The 16432-nt window shown below is 34.9% G+C and overlaps 1 protein-coding gene across 2 annotated transcripts in view; it reads right to left on the bottom strand.

Annotated features, from left to right (window-relative positions):
- Positions 1-16432, bottom strand: part of NKAIN2 (sodium/potassium transporting ATPase interacting 2) — a gene marked incomplete at both ends in the record, with an annotated part of 967930 nt that overhangs the window by 434273 nt on the left and 517225 nt on the right. For both annotated transcript variants that reach the window (XM_082669379.1, XM_082669380.1), the window contains one exon: positions 6934-7014. In XM_082669379.1, the coding sequence (XP_082525505.1) occupies positions 6934-7014 (81 nt within the window). The remainder of the gene's footprint in view (positions 1-6933; positions 7015-16432) is intronic.

Raw genomic sequence — 16432 nt, 5'->3', positions numbered from 1 at the left:
AACTATAATCTCTTCAAATATTTTCTTAGTCCCTTTCTTTTTCTCTTCTTCTTCTGGGACCCTTATAATTTGAACATTGGTGGATTTAATGTTGTCCCAGAGGTCTCTGAGACTGTCCTCAATTCTTTTCATTCTTTTTTCTTTATTCTGCTCTGTAGTATTTATTTCCACTATTTTATCTTCCAGGTCACTTATCGGTTCTTCTGCCTCAGTTATTCTGCTATTGATTCATTCTAGAGAATTTTCAATTTCATTTATTATGTTGTTCATCATTGTTTGTTTGTTCTTTAGTTCTCCTAAGTCCTTGTTAAACGTTTCTTGTATTTTCTCCATTCTGTTTCCAAGGTTTTGCATCATCTTTACTATCATTACTCTGAATTCTTTTTCAGGTAGACTGCCTATTTCATCTTCATAAATAAGCCACATTCTTACATAGCTTTTTTACATACCACGTTCTTCTTTTTTTTTTTTTTGTGGTACGTGGGCCTCTCTCTGTTGTGGCCTCTCCCGTTGCGGAGCACAGGCTCCGGACGCTCAGTGGCCATGGCCCACAGGCCCAGCCACTCCGCTGCATGTGGGATCTTCCCAGACCGGGGCATGAACCCGTGTCCCCTGCATTGGCAGGCGGACTCTCAACCACTGTGCCACTGGGGAAGCTCTACATACCACATTCTTAAATGAAAATGTATATCTAGATCTCAGAAGCAACTATCAAAATTATTAAAATGTGACAGCTTTCTAGACATTACTATTAAAAGCATTCATTAGGTATAATTAATTGCTCTAGGGTATGTTTAACAATATAAGTTTCTGATAATATAATGAAGCCCAAGGGTTATATACCTGCATCCCTAGTATATAAACAAATTGGGTTGTTTTAAGTGTAAAATAATCCCTTGGTTACTCTTTTATGATCTGTAAGTTAATTATTTTATTTCTAAATATAGGTGGTGCATCATTCACTAATGGTGCCCATAAATTATGAAAGTAGAAATTGAGATCTCAAAATAGTCATATAAAGAAAAGTGTTAGGATATAATTTCAGCTAAGAGTAGATTACAATTGTAACACACCCAACAGAATACAGTTATTTGCAGAGAGCAGAAGAGCGCTAATTTTTTTCCTGTGTGTAACTATTCAAAAACTATTTCATAAATTTTATTTTCCCAGGTGATGAATCTAATAGGTGAATTACCATATTATATGTGTTTTCCTTCTAACAGTGCACTTTGAAGTTAATTACAGAACAAACAGATCTCTTCTCTTTTCAAAATAACTCAATTCAGTTAATACCTGGGATTAGTTTGCATTTCTATTTGATATGTGAGCAAGAAAATCACAATTGACCAGAATAATCCAACAACACAGTAAGACTATTTACATCAGGAATTCTCAAAACTATTAATCCAATAGTCAAGGTCACATTTAATGCTCAAAGGCAGCTGCCTACAAAGTCAGCAAACACTCTGGGTTACAAACTAATGTTATCTCTGTTTCATTAACAGAACATCTATTAAAATATCACCTCAGAAAGTAAGAATCTGCAGGATGTTTCAGGATATTTAGTTAAAACACTAATATCTAAAGCATTAATATAAATAGTGTGGAAATAGTTATTATGCAATGTATATGTTTATTTGTTCCTACCATATTATGTGCTAATTTATATGACATTCCCGATATTTTATTAATATCATTGAGATAAAATTTTAAAGAAATTTCTCTGGTTGATTAGTTTTAGTTTTCCTTAAATCTCATGGGGATAATCATTAAAATATATTAATAAATATTGTAATAATAATGCTGGATTTACACAGGATTTTTGATGAAAAATATATTATCTATACAATTATGGGTACAAAGAAAACTGAATATCAACCAGGTCAGCCCTGTGTACCATATTATTGTAATTAAGCTGTTTCATTCCCAAAGGTACACACTGGCTTCATTAATGATGCTAATATCTATTTCTCTCATAAGTACAGGCAGATAGTTTAGCAGAAAAAGCAGAAAGACACTGGAAAAGGACAACAAAAAATTCTAAACTCTAACGGGTAACTCAAGTTTGCCTTAATATTTTACTGCTTTTTATCATTTCTTGCCAATATTCATTATGAAGAAATCAATTCTTTACAAAATGTTTTATGGAAACAAACCTACTTCTCTCACGTATATAAAGACCACAGAATTTCCTCCCTGATTCTGTTTCCCATATTTGTCCCTCAGCCTCAAACAAACTGACCCATTCTTATGGTCAAATTAGTTTATTTTTTTGGGTGAGGTGAGGGAAAAAAGTGGTTTATATTCTGTAACCTAAGTATTATCAGCAGTTTCAAGAGTCCCATTTTTGAGCTTTCATATATCTGTACATTTTTCAATCACCATTGCTTATTTCTGGCTCTCTGATACTTGAGGAATGTGAGGCAGTTGCAGAAGCTAAAGAATTAAATGGCATAAATATACCTTTCTCAAACCCTTTGAGCAGGAAAGGGAGGAAAATCCCAGTACAGATAACAATATAACTTTGCCCTTTATGGTTTTCCTTTAGATTATTTGTTAAAAGGAAATTATTAAATTTTCATGTGCTCTGCAGAGTCTAGCCTTTGTTTGTAAGATGAAAAGAAAAGGAAATATTATTAACTGCTTCACTGCCATGGGATAGTCATTACCTGCCTGTGTGCATTAGAAGAATTCTTAGTCATTTGGGATGCAACTCTCTTGAACTCTAATGTTTTAGGATGTGTCCTCGTTATGGTTTCAATGCCCATGTCCAAGGTCATGGGATCACAAGCTTTATTTTGTGTCTGCAGTCATCACATGGAGCAGTGAGAAAAATTACACATTTGTGCAGCCAGCTTGGCTCAGATTTCTCCCTCTTTTTTTTAATATTAAACAAACTCTGATCTGCTCGATCATCTTACTCAGCCAATATGACTGAATACCTGTCCTCCAATTATTAAGGTGATTATTTAAAATTGAAAATATCATTAAAAGTCATTTTAGTGAGGAATCTCTTTGAACAAAGTGGATTATACAGCAGAGATATATAAATTGGGTAAGGAATTCAAGTCCTGGGAATGTGAGCTTTAAGCAGAAAATGATGTGTCTTTCCTAGAGCCACCTGAACAATTCCTTTTCATTGGTCACGGCATGTTCAGGAAAGGACTGCCTGCTGCTGAGAGTGTGGAGTATGATGATCGGCAAGAATACAGAAATGCCATCCACCAGGGCAGACACTGCCGAGGGCCACAATGAGGACTTGCCCAAAATCTGCTCATAAAACTACAGGTTCCAGAAGCCTTGGGTCTATTTCATATGATAACGTCACCCTCTTACTTTATCTTTCATCATTTGAAATTGAAAAAAAAAAGTCAACATTATTTATACTCCATACGATCATCTCAATAGATGCAGAGAAAGCTTTCGACAAAATTCAACACCCATTTATGATAAAAACCCTGCAGAAAGTAGGCATAGAGGGAACTTTTCTCAACATAATAAAGGCCATATATGACAAACCCACAGCAAACCGTCCTGAATGGTGAAAAACTGAAAGCACTAACACTAAGATCAGGAATAAGACAAGGTTGCTCACTCTCATCGCTCTTATTCAACATAGTTTTGGAAGTTTTAGCCACAGCAATCAGAGAAGAAAAGGAAATAAAAGGAATCCAAATCGGAAAAGAAGAAGTAAAGCTGTCACTGTTTGCAGATGACATGATACTATACATAGAGAATCCTAAAGATGCTACCAGAAAACTACTAGAGCTAATCAATGAATTTGGTAAAGTAGCAGGATACAAAATTAATGCACAGAAATCTCTGGCATTCCTATACACCAATGATGAAAAATCTGGAAGTGAAATCAAGAAAACACTCACATTTACCATTACAACAAAAAGAATAAAATATCTAGGAATAAACCTACCTAAGAAGACAAAAGACCTGTATGCAGAAAATTATAAGACACTGATGAAAGAAATTAAAGATGATACAAATAGATGGAGAGATATACCATATTCTTGGATTGGAAGAATCAACATTGTGAAATGACTCTATTACCCAAAGCAATCTACAGATTCAATGCAATCCCTATCAAACTACCACTGGCATTTTTCACAGAACTAGAACAAAAAATTTCACAATTTGTATGGAAACACAAAAGACCCCGAATAGCCAAAGCAATCTTGAGAAAGAAAAACGGAGCTGGAGGAATCAGGCTCCCGGACTTCAGACTATACTACAAAGCTACAGTAATCAAGACTGTATGGTACTGGCACAAAAACAGAAAGATAGATCAATGGAACAGGAGAGAAAGCCCAGAGATTAAACCCATGCACATATGGTCACCTTATCTTTGATAAAGGAGGCAGGAATGTACAGTGGAGAAAGGACAGCCTCTTCAATAAGTGGTGCTGGGAAAACTGGACAGGTACATGTAAAACTATGAGATTCGATCACTCCCTAACACCATACACAAAAATAAGCTCAAAATGGATTAAAGACCTAAATGTAAGGTGAGAAACTATCCAACTCTTAGAGGAAAACATAGGCAGGACACTCTATGACATAAATCACAGCGAGATCCTTTTTACCCACCTCCTAGAGAAATGGAAATAAAAACAAAAATAAACAAATGGGACCTAATGAAACTTAAAAGCTTTTGCACAGCAAAGGAAACCATAAACAAGACCAAAAGACAACCCTCAGAATGGGAGAAAATATTTGCAAATGAAGCAACTGACAAAGGATTAATCTCCAAAATTTATAAGCAGCTCATGCAGCTTAATAACAAAAAAACAAATAACCCAATCCAAAAATGGGCAGAAGACCTAAATAGACATTTCTCCAAAGAAGATATACAGATTGCCAACAAACACATGAAAGAATGCTCAACATCACTAATCATTAGAGAAATGCAAATCAAAACTACAATGAGATATCATCTCACACCAGTCAGAACGGCCATAATCAAAAAATCTAGAAACAATAAATGCTGGAGAGGGTGTGGAGAAAAGGGAACCCTCTTGCATTGTTGGTGGGAATGTAAATTGATACAGCCACTGTGCAGAACAGTATGGAGGTTCCTCAAAAAACTACAAATAGAACTACCATATGACCCAGCAATCCCACTACTGGGCATATACCCTGAGAAAACCATAATTCAAAAAGAGTCATGTACCAAAATGTTCATTGCAGCTCTATTTACAATAGCCCAGAGATGGAAACAACCTAAGTGTCCATCATCGGATGAATAGATAAAGAAGATGTGGCACATATATACAATGGAATATTACTCAGCCATAAAAAGAAACGAAATTGAGCTATTTGTAATGAGGTGGATAGACCTAGAGTCTGTCATACAGAGTGAAGTAAGTCAGAAAGAGAGAGACAAATATCGTATGCTAACACATATATATGGAATTTAAGAAGAAAAGTCATGAAGAACCTAGGGGTAAGGCAGGAATAAAGACACAGACCTACTAGAGAATGGACTTGAGGATATGGGGAGGGGGAAGGGTAAGCTGTGACAAAGCGAGAGAGAGGCATGGACATATATACACTACCAAACGTAAGGTAGATAGCTAGTGGAAAGCAGCCGCATAGCACAGGGAGATCAGCTCGGTGCTTTGTGACCGCCTGGAGGGGTGGGATAGGAGGGTGGGAGGGAGGGAGATGCAAGAGGGAAGAGATATGGGAACATATGTATATATATAAGTGATTCATTTTGTTGTGAAGCAGAAACTAACACACCATTGTAAAGCAATTATACTCCAATAAAGATGTTAAAAAAAAATGGTTAAAATGAAAAAATAAATAAATAAATTAAATTAAATGGTTAAAATGAAAAAAAGATTATTTATACTCAATATCATAGTTAAATAATAAATAAACATACTTTAAAATGCTCAGAGTGCTTTGGGAAACTCCTGTATGCTAGATTATAAATGTGTATTACCATCACCCCATCCCCCACCCACCAAGATATATAGCCCTGCAAAGGTAGTTCCTGGAGACTTTTTAGCTCTTTTAGCCTTTGAAAGCAGGTTATCATCTCTGCGTTTTAAAAATGTCAACATCTTTGCAGGGTCTTTCTGATCTAAGGGATAGAGAGGTAAAAGAACATTTTACAATCTCTATCTTTTACAGTTAATATGAAGAAGTACAAGTTTACAACTCTCTCAAGTGTCTCAAGCAAGATTTACTACTACTTTGAATGGATTATCTCATTTGACTTAGTTGCTGTTAATTGCATTCCAAAAGAAGAAGGATGTTGGTTTTAGAGATCTACAAACTGCATTATTTCAATAGTAAGGCATTTATGTTAGAAATATAATAGCAAGACATACGCAAACACACATACATACAGAAACTCATACAGGACGGCACAAAATAAAGAAACCTAAATGAAAATGTAAGTATTTTAAGTCCTTCCTAGATTATTTTAGAATAAAATGTCTATTTTATTCATTTATGTAATAAATTATATCCCTCTGGTAACAGTTTTATTCAACTAAAACCCATTAATTATTTGAATTATTATATTGCTATTTGGGTCCAATCAGGAAAGTCTTTAGCAGAGTAATAAGCCAACTAAGTGATTTCAAAAATCTTCAAGATTTTATCTCTGAAAAACTTCCTACTCTGCTTCAGAAATCTCTTACAAGTCAATGTTTTAAAAGTACACAGTATGGTCACCGTAATAATCAATATTTCATTTAGTTTTGCTTAAAATAATAAAATGACATTTTTGTGACACACTGAAATGTTTCTTTGATGGTAGAAATGCAGAGAGATAGATGAGGACATCTTTCAATTTACCTTCATTCGAGGTGCATCTAAGTGACAAGAGCAGGGTGAGACTCTGCCTTACTTAGGAAGAGGCTTGTTAACACACAACTGATGACTCAGGCAAATCAGATGGCAAATTACCTTTGAGAGGTCCCCAGCCTCCAAATAGAAGCAGATAACAAACACATTCCACGTAACCCAGAGGACTAGCCAGACAGCATACTGTAGAAAAGCAAGAGAGAAATAACATAATTAACTTTGAATCAACTGAGTAAGATTTAAACAGAACTTGAACTTTTGAACACCAAATCTTAAGATTAGTGGAAAATACTAGATATTTTTTCTTTCTAAGAAACAGGATGAGATGTACATTTATCTCTAGTTGGATTTTTTTCCTCACTGTAATAGACTCTTATAGTATTACAGCTCAAACTTGCTTAGGGATAATTTTTTCGGTTTTTAGACAAAAGAAATATCAGTCCACATTTCTGTTTTAAGAGGGAATGGTTGTGGTTTCCAGATATCTGAAAAAATGATGCCCCAGTAGATATATCAACTACAACCCATTTAAAAGAGAGCTCTTATCTTCCTTTAACAAGATCAACCCAATGTTTGATAACATGTAGCCTTTCCCCAAGTTATCGAGGGTCATCTTCAAATCAGTTTTCATACCTCTGTCCCATCTAATCAGCTTCTCTCTTTGGCATCTTCTTTCCATTTATCCTTTCACCTTCTTATTTTATCCTCTCATGACCTCCCACTTTAGTGACCATCTAGTTATTATCTCTAATTTTATTCTGTTGTCTATGCAATGTGCTTTCTTCACCAATGACAAAATTTTCTTACCAAGACACAGTTCTGAGCATTCAGTTAACCAAAATTTATTAAGTCCTTAGAAGGAAACATGCTAGAAAGACACTGAGGTTACAAAGACCAATGATAAATTCTCCCTGAATTCAAGTCAAGTGAAAGAGGTAGATTAGAAAAGAGAAGATTCTTACACAAAAATCATAAAAGGGTGTATATAGTCTGAGCTCAAGGAAAGAAGATGGGAAACGTGTGCAAACTATGATGAGAAAAGGTAGTCCTGCAACATCTAACAGAAGAGGTGAAACACCTTCCATAAGAGGTGAACCAAACTAATTTATGGATTTTACCAAACAGCAGTGTGGGGGATTGGAAAGGCCATGGTGGAAGGCTGAAGTAAACAAAGAAAGCAGCAGGTGTGAACTTAAAAAAAATGGAACAAGAGGCTACAATGTCATTTCTCTGCTAAATGAATACCAATGGCTCCCATTCTTTATATGGTGAGTTCCAAAATCTTTATTTTATAGTTCAAGGACCTCCATGATCTTGTACCATGTTATCTTTTCAGACACACGTTTCAGTTCATCTTTCAAGTCATTATGGATTATGGACACATTGGATTACTTGTTGCTCCATGTACATGGAAAGCTATTTCTCACCTCTGTGCCATTTAAATAATTTTATCTTTTAAGAATTTTCATTTTAATAATTTTACTTTCCCTAAGTACTCCTCTTACCATCTATCAATTTTTTATTTTTCTTCAGAAGTCAATATAAATATCATCTCTTGAGTGATATCCAATTAGAAATGGTGTATCCCTGCCTTGTGCTCCAATAAGATCTTGCTTGCTCGAATTTCATTCCAAATGTCTTATATCTAATTATTTGCATATTTTCCCCAGTGCACAATGATAAACTCCTTGAGAGAAAAGACTCTTTCAATTAATGCTTATATCTCTAAGTTGCTAACTTAGTACTCTGTACAAAACAGGTACTCAGTAAATATTTTGTAAGTCAATCAATGAATGAGGAACAATACAGAAAAAAATCTTAACTATTTTCAGAAGCAGAACTCCTTCCACCCATCCCAGATCTGGTTCTTATGAGAATTCTATGATCATTCATGTAGTATGAGGACTGAGAGCCCTAAATGATAAGTTTATATAATAAACACTGACTCAGCTGTTTTCCGGGGGATGCATTCATCTAACTGTTGAATATGTGCACTGCTCAGTGAGAACAAAATAAGAGCAAAACTATATGATCTAACACAAAAGAAGGGGTTTGAGAAGTGAAGGCTGCGTACTGGAAATAGGGTCAGGAAGCTAAGCAGGCTGGGGCATGGAACTTAAGTTTTAGAGCAGAGATCTAATGAGATGTCTAAATTTGGTCTGTATTATAAAGTAGAAACTTGTTCACAAATTTTTTAAATATTAAAATCTAGACTTATTGGGTTGTTTTGCAGATTTGGATATTAGTTTTAGAAATATAATGAAGTGCTGGGTCCCACTTTAAGAATAAGTAGGTGAGAAAAAAAAATGCTTGAAGTTCCTGTGACTTGGTTTATATGAGTGTAAGAAAGAATGAAAGCATGATCGACTGAAGTGTTTGATCATGTTCTTTGTTCCTGGTGACACACTTTCCCTACCTTATTTATAATGGAGAGCTAAGTAACCACTATTTACTAAAAAACAAAGTAGCAGGATAAGTAAAATATTTGGTAAGAGTGGATGAAACACACTGTATAACATATATTATATATTCCTGAAAGTTTGTCATTGGTAGTTAGGTTTCCTGATGAGGCATTAAAGAATGTTAATAGAAAAGCTATAGCTTTTCTATTTTGCAACTGAAATTATATTTTCAGATGATAAAATGCTGAAAATATTATCTGCATCTATGGGGTACACATGGCATAATCACTATTTCATTAGATGTTGAATATATAATAAGAATTTGGAATTTTCATCCAGATAAATTTAGATATCACTCATACTAAGTTATGCATTTATGTGTATGTGTAAATGTAAATTATACTTAGTTTGGTTAAAAACATGAAGCTGAAAAAATTATGCTTTAGTCCCCAAAATTAATAATTTTAGGGAAAGACAGGTAAGATAATGGGTCACATGCAAATAAATTGCATATAGAGATTAAGAACTTGGGACCTAAAGTTTGCATCACTTAGGAGCTCTGTGGCTACATGCAAGTCTCACTACTCTTTAGTTTCCTCAAATGTAAAATCACCTTTTATTACGATGATTATGTTATATCATCCCCTCTCCTTGTTTCAGTAATATGGCAGTAATCCCCACATTTTAATCTCCTTAGAATACTAAAACAATATACTTTTTACATTAACTTTTGCAAAATATTTTTCCACCTAGTTGAACTTGCAATCTAGACTTTATCCCTTAATGAAACATGTTCTTCCCTAGAATAAGTTTCTTTTTTTTTTTCTTTTTTTTTTTTTTTGCGGTATGCGGGCCTCTCACTGTTGTGGCCTCTCCCGTCGCGGAGCACAGGCTCCAGACGCGCAGGCTCAGCGGCCATGGCGCACGGGCCCAGCCGCTCCGCGGCATGTGGGATCTTCCCGGACCGGGTCACGAACCCGTGTCCCCTGCATCGGCAGGCGGACTCTCAACCACTGCGCCACCAGGGAAGCCCAAGTTTCTTCTTTGATACATGAATGCCAATATTGATAGATGGATGACATTTTATAAAGCAAACCTTTTTTCATTTGGTTTCATTAAAACAATTTATTATTTATGGTTGACCATACTATATAATTATAAAGCATTTTCTATATCATACCTTATGAGTTGCTCTTTCACGTTATTTTTAGTAATGATTTTGTTCTTTTTTATCCCATTTCTCCTAGAGTAATCCAAAAGAATATGTCCAGAGGGAACATAATAAACGTTCCTTCTATATCTTTGCATTTATTTGCATTTTATTGCATATTTAATTACAAACCAGTTAGTCTACAATGCACTCTACTTCGTTAAAGATTTACAAAAGAGAATTATCACCTTTAGTGGTGTGGCACTTTTAATAAACACATATGCAAATATATATAAATGGTTTAAATTATATTAGTGACTTTCTCTTTAAAACTACCACAGTTTAGAGAACTATTATTCAATAATATCATAATTATTAGAACAGGGGTCCCCAACCCCTGGGCCACAGACCAGGGCCACCCAGCAGGAGGTGAGCGGTGGGCAAGTGAGTGAAACTTCATCTGCCGCTCCCCATTGCTCGCATTACCACCTGAAGCATCTCTCCCACCCCCCCGACCCCCGGTCCATGGAAAAATTGTCTTCCACGAAACCAGTCCCTGGTGTCAAAAAGGTTGGGGGCCGATGTTTAGAAGACGAAAGAGCCTAATACAATTCAAGTACCAGCCACATTTCATAAGTGCTTAATTAGAAAAAGAGTTGAGGCAGTGAATCAGTTCATATTTATTAAGCACCAGCTGGATGCCAGTGAGTATAACAGATGCTGTAGAGAAGCATTACAAGATATAACTGAGCTGCTTACTCCCCTAAAATGATTTATGTTTACCATTGATATGCAATTGGTGTAATCCATAGAAACGTTTTCAGGTATCATTATTTTTTATTTACTAGAAAGCAACACTCATATCAGTTTACCAATATCACTGATATTTTGCTGCTAGTATGAAAGTAATAATGTAATCGGTTCTAATGAACTATGATAGAAGCATTCCTAAGAAGCATTGTATTAACAAATCTGTCTTAAAAACAACTCCTTTAAGCAACATTTTAGAATTATTAACAATCAAGTGTTTTAATACTGACAGTGAGACTATTTTAATAGATATACATGTATACCCATAAAACAAATATCCCTGGTCAAAATGATTGGACTATAGTCACCTTTTGCTCCAAGTTAATTATATTTTAGCTTTATTTTCTCATTTTCAACAGCAGCATCATTTAATCTGCTTAGGCATTCTCATCACTTTCTCATCCATTGTTATAATAAAAAAGAACAAAAGTGGCCCAAATAAAGCAGCTTATTTTCTAATTCTTGATCATCTTATGACCAGTGACAGTCTGCTTTATGATGTAAATCCTGTCTCCTAATTCATAAATCCTGTTACATCTACTTCATGCTATATAAACTTTCACTTAAAAGAAATAGCTAAATAAAATACACTACTATTAAAAGTATTAGTTTGATAATTAGACAGAATCTGATAAAAATCCAATTCTAATCATAGATCACACTGCAGATCATTTAGAAAGGCAGGTTTCTACCTTACTATTTTACCAATGCTGCTATTATATGTTCAAGTTTCCTTGTGATTCTATGTTTATGCACACATTTTAATGACAACCATTTTATAATAAGATTATATTTTCCCTCAATTACAGAAATTTCTTATTGTAGAAAATCTTTAAAATTTTGAACATCATAGAAAGGAAATTGAGAAAATACCATACTTAGATATAATCACTGGTATCATTTTATTGTATATGTTCCCATATACACTTTTTTTCTATGAAAATGTTTCAGACATATATGTTTAAATAGGAATCTTACTCTATATTCTGTTACCTGATTTTTTTGCACTTGATTAAAATGTCTCATTGAATATTCTGTAACATGTTACAATGCAAAAATGCAGTGAGTTACTCAACTAATTCTCTACTATTTAATTTTGTGCTTTTCCTATTGTTCTATTTTGATCAATTACTATAAATTTCAATTTTGCTTAAAAGTTTTTAGTTTAGTTTGACATATTAAATCATAACTGAAAATATTTTGCTTAAATGGACTATTTCTAAGACAGACTATAAATGTTGGAATATCCAACAGACATTATTTTAATGAACATATAAACATGGCTATTAAATATTATGCAACTCCAAATAAAAACTGAATCCCCAAAGGCATTCTATTCTTCTTGAAGCAAAAAGTGGAAAATAATTCCCTTAGATTGAAAAAAAAAAAAAGAGATACTCATTCAGCATGAAGACAACTGTATAGAACTAATTTCTTTCCTTTTAACTCATGCAACATATTTCAGACAAAGATATTTACGGCCCCACAGCCCTAAGGCTAGAAAGATTCCATTGAAAGAACTTTTGGTACTAAATAATAATAAATCAAGTTATATAGGAACATCCTAATTGACATATGCAAATAAGAGATTTGAAAGGCTAATAAAACATAAGAACTAGTGAGAAAATACCAATCTGCACTTTTAAAAGCTGAAATCTGCACAGATTAAGAATCAGATAGTAGGGACTTCCCTGGCGGTCCAGTGGTTACGACTTCCCCTTCCAATGCAGGGGGTGCAGTTCGATCCCTGGGTGGGGAGCTAAGACCCTACATGTCTCAGGGCCAAAAAACCAAAACATAAAACAGAATCAATACTGTAAAAAATTCAATAAGGACTTTAAAAATGGTCCACATCAAAAAAAAAAAATCTTAAAACCCCAATCAGATAGTAATTTATTCATGTATATTTGTTTGTATAGCAGTGTTTTAAGATGTAGATGTGTAATACATAGATCTGAAAGTGATACGTGAGAGAAAAAAATCTTCAATCTATTAAAAAGGCAACTTGTGTTTATTGTCATATTCATCACACCTTGTGTCTAGAAGTGACATCAAAAAAAGAGTATTCATTTTTTCCAGTTAGCAAAGAATTTTAAAGTGATATTTATTGATATTCCTGGTTTTTGAAATCATGTTTTAAAATTCTAATAAGAATAGTTCTTCTAGGGCTTCCCTGGTGGCACAGTGGTTGGGAGTCCGCCTGCCGATGCAGGGGACGTGGGTTCGTGCCCGGGTCCGGGAGGATCCCACATGCCACGGAGCGGCTAGGCTGGTGAGCCATGGCCGCTGAGCCTGCGTGTTCGGAGCCTGCGCGTCCGGAGCCTGTGCTCCGCAGCGGGAGAGGCCACGGCAGTGAGAGGCCTGCGTAACGCAAAAAAAAAAAAAAAAAAAAAACCACACAAAAAAACCAACAAAAAAGAATGGTTCTTCCTGTGTTGAAGTTTCTTGGACTAGCCCAGCAACACTAAAGAAAATGAAATTGCCTCTGGTTCTGGTTATGTAGGAATTTGAAGATCACGGTCAAGATGATACTAGAATGCATTAAAAAAAAAAAACTATTACCATGTGAATTCAAAATTTTTGTATATCTAATACTGTTTTTTTTAACTCCATTATTTTGATGTCCCAAACTTCCCATAGACCTGAAATTTGAGAATATTACTTGTTACTTTATATAGCTAAATAAATAAATAAATTAATTAATTTTAAAAAGTCTTTGCAGATGTGATTGATAAAGATTTTGAGATGGGGAGATTATCCCGGATTCTCTGGGTGTACTCTTGTAAGTGGGAGGCAGATGGATATTTTACACACATAAATAGGCAATATGAACAGAGCAGACAGATTTAAAGGTTATATTAATGTGGTCACAAGCCAAGGAATCCTGTAGCTACCAGACTCTGAAAGAGGCAAGAATCAGATTTCCCCCAGAGCCTCTGGAGGTAGTATGAGCCTTGAGTTGGGCTCAGTGATACTGATTTCAGATTTCTGAACTCCAGAACTGTGAGAGAATGAATTTCTGTTGTTTTAAGTCACCAAGTTTGTGAAAATTTCTTACAGCAGCCTTAGGAAACTAATACAACCATCCAAATCTTCTCTTCTGTTTTCCATTGACCTGTCTTTGAAATGTAACCCTAAAGAGTATAATACCTAAGTACTTGTGGAGAAATGTAATTATCTTCAAAATTAAGATCCACTTTTTTGGGGCAATTATATCATTGCTTCAGAATCAGTCCATTGCTAACCTCTGAATGGCATGCAAACATACACACCCTGTTTTACTTATATGCCTTATGTAAGTGCTGTGAAAGTCTTTGCTGGAAAATAAAAATATTCCTGTTTTATGAATTCCTGTTCTTAGGGTATTTCCAGCATTCTAACAATATAAGGCTGTTTTATTGTTTTCAGAAGTTATTGCATAAAGTTCTAGGATGCAGAAATCAATACATTTAGAGTCCTGAATATTTCCAGACTTGTAAAAAAAATTGTCAAAATGAGTTAAATACCTAGGAAAAGATACAATTCAAGAAACTCTTTATTCAGAAGCAAGGAAGAGGGAAAGCAGGTGATAGTTATTATCAATATAATGGACTAATATTTAGTTGGAAAAATGAATTATATGATATCATTAAAATATTAAAAATTATAATAAATAGCAGTCCTAAATTTATCAGCTGTTGCGATTACCTTGAAAATTTAGAAAGGTCTTAAACTATCAATTGTTTATTATGTGTCAATCCAAATATTCTTCAGTATCACTTTTTAGCAGTTTAGCAATTTTTAGCATTAAACTCTGAGTGAATGCTGCCGTATCAGACCCCATAGATTGAGTGGAAAGCATTATCTTTAGCTATATTCATATATTTTATGACTATTATGACCACTCTGAATACATGTATGGTTCCAGTTGATTGATATATCCTAGGATACCTAAAAATGTTGAGTCCCCTCTCTGTATAACAAATACTTCATTTAAGAAGACGCATTATCCATATATTGATTTATAACCTTTCAGCCGTGCTTTATGAAAGAACTCATGGCACACATAGACAAAGGTACTATTTGTAAGGCTCAATGATACAAACAAAGGAGTTGGCTTGCAACTGAATGTGACTGGCTCAGGGGCTCTGGCCACCCCAGGTTCCTGAAGAGCTCAACATGCCAGCACATCTGTAAACTATTAGCTGGGACACTATTGGGAAGTTCTGCTCAGAAAAGTCGTACATAGTACACAATTTCTTTTCAAAAAGATAGTCTTGCTAATGCATCAAAAATAAAGTCTGCCTGCTCAACCTGCTCAGTAGGGTAGCTAGTTCCCCACGTCTTTATATCCTTTACAGTCATCTAGAGGGTACTTCTGAATATCACACAGATGATCCAATTAATTGTGTAGCAGTTGTAGCAAATAGAGACAAATCAATGAGGCAATGTTCAACTCAGTAGCCACATGTAAACATGAATATATATTTAGAATAACTAGGTGCTTGGCTACTTTTTAGATTGCAATATTCGTGTGGAGAATGTAGTAGTTCATCTTAGAAGCACTTTGTTTTTCAATTTGCCAAACATCTTTTCATTTATTACCTCAAAAGCAAGACTGAAATTACTAGCTTCAGGATCACTTTGGTAAGATGGATAAAATGAAAACAAAACAAAACAAAACAGAGATTTAGTTAGGAATGCTTTTGGTTGTAAGTAATAAATATTGAACTACAGGTGGTTTAAATACTAGGGTTTTTAAAATCTTTTTTCATACATGAAGTCTGGAAGTGAGGTGCTGTCGGTTCAATGTTGCCATGGCTCTAGATTTATACATTTGGGGTTTCCTTCCAAATCCTCACATAGTTAACACACCCTGCAAGCAGAAACGTGCTGGGAAGGAAAGATCCCTTCTTTCTGCAACACTTTGTTCTTTCAGGAAAGAAAAAAGTTCCCAAATGCACTCAGCAGATTTACATCTCGTTAAGTGAAACTGTGTCACATGCCTACTTTCCTGAACCCAATCACTAACAAAGAGGACTGGGATTATCATGGTTGTTTTATACCAATTGTAATTCATCCCCTGGACCTGAGAGAGGATCAGATCCCACTGAGAGCTCTGCTGACCATCCAAATATCTGAACAATATTGGGATTCTGTTAGCAGAGAATGGGGGTTGGCAGGCAGAGCTGTCTGCCACTATAACCTATGCACATCCTAAATTTTTGTTTCCTGTAATATGCAAAAGTGAATAACTGCT

Source organism: Grampus griseus, assembly GCF_964374135.1.
Source record: "Grampus griseus genome assembly, chromosome: 13".
Lineage (NCBI taxonomy): Eukaryota > Metazoa > Chordata > Mammalia > Artiodactyla > Delphinidae > Grampus > Grampus griseus.
The sequence above is the reverse complement of the archived record's forward strand: the minus strand, read 5'-3'. Positions and strand labels throughout refer to the sequence as shown.